Source organism: Pan troglodytes, chromosome 10 (assembly GCF_028858775.2).
Source record: "Pan troglodytes isolate AG18354 chromosome 10, NHGRI_mPanTro3-v2.0_pri, whole genome shotgun sequence".
Taxonomy (NCBI): Eukaryota; Metazoa; Chordata; class Mammalia; order Primates; family Hominidae; genus Pan; species Pan troglodytes.
Window position 1 is genome coordinate 115,830,330 of NC_072408.2, and position 7,517 is coordinate 115,837,846.

Genomic DNA, 7,517 nt, shown 5'->3' on the forward strand with positions numbered 1-7,517 from the left:
CTGGGGAAAGAAAATGGCTTGTCTCCTCCAGGCCCTAATTCCTTCCTCTGAAACAGTTCCCTTTAAATTCAAGAAACCACGCAGAGATGTACCCCCCCACCCCCCTTGCAGGTTTTCGTTTTTTAAAAGAAAGCCTGTCTGCCTCTTGCTCGCCCCCATGATACTCACGGCAGCTGCCTTAGCTGGAATAAGTCCTCCTCCATGTCCGCGCTGCGCCAGGATGAGCCCTTCTCATGGCCCTTACATGGTAGTGGTGGATGACGAGCCCTCCGGTTTTCAGCACCGGGATGCTGGACAGCACCCGCGCCGCTTCCTCCCTGGAGCAGCAGCTGTTCGGGGAGGGAGCCGCTGGGGACCAGCCCACGAGACAAAGCCTCCGCCGCCAGGAGACCGCGGCGAGAGTGGGCGGAGAAGAGGAGGCGGAGGGCAGAGCGAGCTGCGCGGGGAGAGGGGGCAGGGAGAGCCCTTCTGCTCGGAGGAGTTCACAGGCTCTCTGGCTGATGGTGTATCACTGGGATGCCTATAGGGCACACCAGTCTGTGAAATGGTTGTCCGGGTACCAGTGAGCACCCTTTGATTGACGATGCGTGTCTAAATGTTTATTTGCGTGGATTCATTAATGTTATCCGTATAACACTCTTGAAACCCAGGCTGCTGTAACAAATACAGGCATGCATTTAAGTACGGTTTACTGAGCACCTATGTGCCAGGCACTGTAATAGGCACTGGGGGTATGACAGAACAAATTCGACCTGTCATTGTCATCGTGGAGCTAAGGGTCTAGTGAAATGAATCAAGAAAAGAAAAATGTAAATTAGGTATGAGAAGGCCAAAGATCACTCATTCTTTCAACAAGCGTTATTGGGTGAATTCTACAGCCCTGACCCTGGGGAATAAAAACATGAATAAAATAAAGTCTCTGCCTTCAAGATCCTAGATAGTTTAATGGTTCCCCTAGGCCACCTCTCACTAGAATTTCTGACCCCTTTAGAACTTAAGCTCCATGAGGTTTCACTGATGTGTCCCAAGTACTAGAACAGTGTCTGGCACATAGAAGGTACCCCATAAATATTTGTTGAATAAATGGTTCTCAATTCAGGCTGCATATAAGAATTGCCTGGCTCCATTTCAAACCAATTGAACTCAACTCTCGGGAGGTGGAGGCCAAGCCTGGGTATTTTTAATTTTTTTCAATATTTATTTATTTATTTTTGAGACAAGTTCTTGCTCTGTTGCCCAGGCTGGAGTTGCAGTGGCATGATCATGGCTCATTACAGCCCCAACCACCTGGGCTAAAGCAATCCTCCCACCTCAACCTTCCTGGTAGCTGGGATCACAGGCTCATGCCAGCATACCCAGCTAATTTATTTATTGTAGAGATGGGGTCTTGCTTTGTTGCCCAGGCTGATCTAGAACTCCTGGCCTCAAGCAATCCTCCCATCTCGGCCTCCCAAAATGCTGGGATTATAGATGTGAGCCATTGCGCCCGGCCTCAGGGTATTTTTTAAAAGCTCCCCAGCACCATGAAGTGGAAACCCCTGATCAAGTGTGAACAAATGAAAAGAAAAGCTGAAAAATTATACAACAGAAAACTACTAAGATGATCCATGATGGCAACTGGCAAAAGCTATGAGAATGACCGTTGAATGGACACTTACAAGGAACTAAAGGAAGAAGGAAACATTTTTTTTCTTTTTTTTCTTTAATTGTTGACAAAGGGTGGGGGAAGTTGGAAGAGGGAACAAGAAAACCAATCTGAGAACTGAAAACAATCTCACATCGAATCCATAAAAGGACTTGAAAATCCAAAATTAAATGTGTGCCAGGCACCCGGATATGTACTTCACCATGGTCCCCTTGATCTTTGCAACAATCCTATGAGCAGGTGTGATTTTTATCCTTATTTTGTAAGATGAGGAAACAAGGCTCAGAGAAGGGTAGATTTGCACAAGGTCATGAGGACAGGAAAGAGTTGATCTGGACTTAAAACTCCGGCAGTCTATCTCCACAACCTGCGCCCTTAAGTGCTAGGCTTTCTCTGAGTGTCTCAAAAGAAACCATCCATTGCGGGTATAGTAGGAGAAATTGGAACTATTGAAACATTGGATAACTTTAAACAAATCTAATGTTGGGAAAACCAATTATACAGTGGTACTCAAGCTCCAATGTATTATTCATCTAGTAAATATTAATGGAGCAACAACTATGTGTCTGTCACAATGATAGTTTGAACTTATTCATGGCTCCTTCTCACCTCATACTGGAGTCAATCACAATTTCTCCCACCCACACTTATTTCTAAAGGAATCTCTCCCCCATCCCTGCTGTGCACTACATTTGGTATCACATGATTCCTGGCCACAGCTGATTGGCTAAGAGGGTGGACACTTATCTAAAGACATCCAATCCAAACACTTGTCAGTATCCCCATTGTTGCATAGCTGGGAAAGGGAGCTGGACAAACTGGTACCTTTTCGATTATGGATTCAAATGTCTCTGAAGGTTTTTGCTTTAATTACCCCTTTTCCCTCAATCCTGGTGTCAGGTGGGGCTCTCTAGGGCTCTATGAATATTCATTATGCTTGCTCTAAACAGCCCTCTTAGGGGTCGGGCACCATGGCTCACGCCTATAATCCCAGCACTCTGGGAGGCCGAGGCAGATGGATCACTTGAGGTCAGGAGTTCCAGACCAGCCTGGCCAACATGGCAAAACCTCGTCTCCACTTAAAAATAAAAAAACTTAGCCAGGTGTGGTGGCACAGACCTGTAGTCCCAGCTACTTGAGAGGCTGAGGCAGGAAAATCGCTTGAAGCCAGGAAGCAGAGGTTGCAATGAGCTGAGATCACGCCACTGCACTCCAGCCTGGGTGATAGAGCGAAACTCTGTCTCAATAAATAAATAAATAAATAGCCCACTTATCATCCCATTTCAGCTTCTACTCATGTGCCTTAATCAGGATTTTTTTTTTTTTTTTTTTTTTTGAGACAGAGTCTCTCTCTCTGTCACCCAGGCTGGAGTGCAATGGCGCAATCTCGGCTCACTGCTACCTCCACCTCCCGGATTCAAGCAATTCTCTGCCTCGGCCTCCCAAATACCTGGGATTACAGGTGCCCGCCACCATGCCTGGCTAATTTTTTTGTATTTTTAGTAGAGACGGGGTTTCACCATCTTGGCCAGGCTGGTCTTGAACTCCTGACCTTGTGATCCACCTGCCTCGGCCTCCCAAAGTGCTGGGATTACAGGCGTGATCACCACTGCGCCTGGCCAATCAGTATTTTTTGATGTTCAACAGAGACCAAGTCAAGTTCCTTCGAAGGAAAAAGGGAGTTTGCAGCCTGGAACTGGAGAGTGGTTAGAGCAGGCTCAGTCCTGGGGACTCTCTTCCCAGCTCCACCTCTTCCTGGGTGGGTAACCTTGAGCAGGTTGTCTAACTTTCTGTGCTTGCATTTCCTCATCAGAAATACGGGGATCAATAACCATAACTACTTCATTGGGTGGTGGTCAGAATCAAAGATAAAATGGAGGTGAAGGACCACACACTTGGATGGCACATAATGTGTTAGCTGTTGCAATGGTTAAATTAATTTATTTTAATTTTATCTTTTGAGACAAGATCTGGCTCTATCATCCAGGCGGGAGTGTGGTGGTGTGATCTCAGCTCATTGCCACCTCCACCTTTCAGGCTCAAGCCATCCTCCCACCTCAGCCTCCTGAATAGCTGGGATTACAGGTGTGCGCCACCATGCCAGGCTAATTTTTGTATTTTTTATAGAGAGGGGATATCATCATGTTGCCCAGGCTGGCCTCAAACTCGTGAGCTCAAGCAATCAACCTGCCTCGGCCTCCCAAAGTGCTGGGATTGCAGGCTTGAGCCACCGTGCCCGGCCACAATGATTAATTTTAAGTATCAACTTGGTGGGTTTAAGGAATACCTAGAGAACTGGTAAAGCAGCATTTTTTTTTTCCCGAGACAGAGTCTCGCTCTGTCGCCCAGGCTGGAGTGCAGTGGCGCGATCTCAGCTCACTGCAAGCTCTGCTTCCCAGGTTCATGCCATTCTCCTGCCTCAGCCTCCTGAGTAGCTGGGACTACAGGCGCCCACCACCACCCTGGGTTAATTTTTTGTATTTTTAGTATTGACAGGATTTCACCATGTTAGCCAGGATGGTCTCGATCTCCTGATCTCGTGATCCACCCGCCTCGGCCCCCCAAAGTGCTGGGATTACAGGCGTGAACCACCACACTAGCCTAAAGCAGCATTTTTTGGTGTGTCTGTAAGGGTGTTTCAAGAGGAGATTGCTGTGTGAGTCTGAGTGGACAAAGTTCAGGAAGATCTGCCCTCGATGTGTGAATGAGCACCATCAAATCAGCTAGAGGCCCAGACAGAACAGAAACAGAGGAAAGGTGAGTTGATCTCTTTCTCCAGGAGCTGTTTCTTCTCCTGCCCTTGGACATCAGAACTGCAGGCTCTCTAGTCTTTAGAAACCAAGACTTACATGTGTGGCCCCCTTGGGTTTTTGGGCCCTTGAATTTGGCCCAGCATCCCAGGGTTTCTAGCTTACAAATGGTCTGTTATGGAAATTCTCAGCCTCCCTAATTATGTTGGCCAATTCCCCTGATAAATCCCTTCATGTATTATATGAGAGATACCTTATATTTATATCTATGTAATATATTATATTATATGAAGATATTATTTATCTTGTTGGTTTTGTCTATCCGGAGAGCTCTGACTAATACAGTGCTTATCATTATGTTGCTCTCTTCACCCCCCAGCCCCCAAATCAATATCTTTTCTACTACCTTAAAATGTTAGCTGGCCTATGAAGGATAAGAAAAATAGATGGTATTGGGAAAAACTAAATCCTCCTCAAGTTTATGGAAATCAACAGAACATGTCCAAAATTGAGAAAACAAAAACTAGCCATATGAGTATCTCATATAGAAATTTGCCTGTAGATACTAAAAGAAGCAGCTAAAAGACTGAGAGTGGGTGGAAGTGGAACTGCCACTTTTTTTTTTTGACAGGGTCTTGCTCTGTCACCCAGGCTGGAGTGCAGTGGTGTGATCACAGCTCACTGCAGCCTGGACAGTAATCCTCCTGCCTCAGCCCAGCTCTAGCGATTCTCCCACCTCAGCCTCCCGAGTAGCTAGGACTACAAGTGTGCACCACCACACCTGGCTAATTTTTGTATTTTTTGTAGAGATGGAGTTTTGCTTCATTGCCCAGGCTGATCTCAAACTCCTGGGCTCAAGGGATCCTCCCACCTTGGCCAAAGGTGCTGGCATTACAGGTGTGAGCCACTGACCCTGGCATGAAGGGTTTTTTAAGTTGTAAATTTTTGGTACTATTTTATTTTTAAAACCATGTGCATCTTTCTACCATGATTCTTTTAAATAATTTTTTAATTAAAATAAATTTCTTGAAACAGGGTCTGGCTCTGTTACCCAGGCTGGAGTGCAATGATGCAATCTCAGCTAACTGCTACCTCCACTTCCCAGGCTCAAACCATCCTCCCACCTCAGCCTCCTGAGTAGCTGGGACTGCAGGCGCATGCCATCACACCTTGCTAATTTTTATATTTTTGGTAGAGACAGGGCTTCACTATGTTGCCCAGGCTGGTCTCGAACTCCTGGGCTCAAGTGATCCACCCGCCTTGGCCTCCCAAAGTGCTGGGATACAGTTGTGAGCCACCAGACCTGGCCTAAAAATAATTTTTATTGTGGTAAATACATATGTCTTAGCCAGGTCAGTTGCCATAACAAAATATCATAGTCTTGGTGGCTTACACAACAGAATTTTTTTTTTTTTTTTGAGACAGGGTCTCTGTCACTCAGGCTGGAATGCAGTGACATGATCATGGCTCACTGCAGCCTCAACCTCCCAAGCTCAAGTGATCCTTCCACCTCAGCCTCCTGAGTAGCCTCCTGTAGTAGACCATAGGTGCGCACCACCATGCCCACCTAATTTTTGTATTTTTTCTGGGGAAGGAGTCTCACTATGTTGCCCAGGCTGGTCTCAAACTCCTGCGTTCAAGCCATCCACCCACCTCGGCCTCCCAAAGTGTTGAGATTACAGGTGTGAGCCACTACACCCAGCCCAGAAATCCATTTCTAACAGTTCTAGAGGCTGACAAGTTCAAGATCAAAGTGCCAGTATAGTTAGGTTCTGGTGAGGGCTCTCTTCCCAGCTTGCAGATGGCCACCTTCTCTCTGTGCTTACATGCTCTTTCCTTGGCACATAAGCATAAAGAGAAAGCAAGCTCTCTGGCATATTTTCTTATAAGGGCACTATCTCATCATGTCAGCCCCACCTGCATGACCTTCTGTAACCCTGATTACTTCCCAAAGGCCCCATTTCCAAATACACATTATGGGGTTAGGGCTTCAACATATACATTTGGGGTGGACACAAACATTCAGTCCTTAACTATGTATCATAAAGTTTGAAGTGTACAATTTAGTGGCTTAGAGTATATTCATAATGTTATATAACCATCACGCTATTGACTTCCAGATCTTGATCATCCCAAAGAGAAACTCTACCCATTGAGTAATAACTCCCTGTTCCTCCCTCCTCCCAGCCTCTGGTAACCTCTATTCTACTTTCTTTTTTATTTTTATTTTTTAGAGACAGGGTCTCACTCTGCTGTCCAGGTTGACGTGCAGTGATGCAATCACGGCTCACTGCAACCTCAACCTTCTGGGCAATCCTCCCGCCTCAGCCACTGGAGTGGCTGGAACTACAGGTGCATGCCACCATGACCAGCTAAGTTTTATTTATTTATTTTTCTGTAGAGACAGAGTCTTGCTATGTAACCCAGGCTGGTCTCGAACTCCTGGCTTCAAGCGATCCTCCTGCCTCAGCCTCCCAAAGTGCTGGGATTATAGGTGAGTGCCACAGTGCCAGGCCTATTCTACTTCCTATTTCTATGAATTTGCCTACTCTAGTTACCTGATAAGAGTGGAATCATACAATATTTGTCCTTTTTATGTGGCTTATTTCACTTAACATAATGTTTTCAAGGTTCATCTGTGCTGTAGCATCTATCAGAACCTCATTCTTTTATATGACTGAATAATATTTCTTTGTAGGTATATGGCACATTTTGTTAATCCATTCATCTGTTGATGGACACGTGGGTTGTTTCCACCTTTTTGGCTATTGTGAAGAATGCTGCTATAAACATTGGTCTACAGTGTATCCCTTTGAGTCCCTGTTTTCAATTCTTTTGAGTATATAAATAGGAGAAGAGTTGCTGAGTCATATGGTAACTATGTTTAAGTTTTTGAGGAACTGCCAAGCTGTTTTCTACAGCAGCTGTACCATTTTACATTCCCACCAGCAATGCACAAGGATTCCAATTTCTCCACATTCTCCTCAACACTTGTTGATAATAGCCATCCCAGTGGGTGTGGAGTGGTCTGATTTGCATTTCCCTAATAACTAACAATGTTGAGCATCTTTTCATGTGCTTATTGGCCACTGGCATATCTTCCTTGAGGAAATATCTATGCA

The 7,517-nt window shown here is 45.6% G+C and overlaps 1 protein-coding gene across 1 annotated transcript in view; it reads right to left on the minus strand.

Annotated features, from left to right (window-relative positions):
- Positions 1 to 490, minus strand: part of SVOP (SV2 related protein) — a 110,592-nt gene extending 110,102 nt beyond the window's left edge. The window contains exon 1 of the mRNA XM_016924135.4: positions 169 to 490. Within this exon, the coding sequence (XP_016779624.1) occupies positions 169 to 203 (35 nt within the window). The 5' untranslated portion in view covers positions 204 to 490. The remainder of the gene's footprint in view (positions 1 to 168) is intronic.
- Between the last annotated feature and the right edge of the window lie 7,027 nt (positions 491 to 7,517).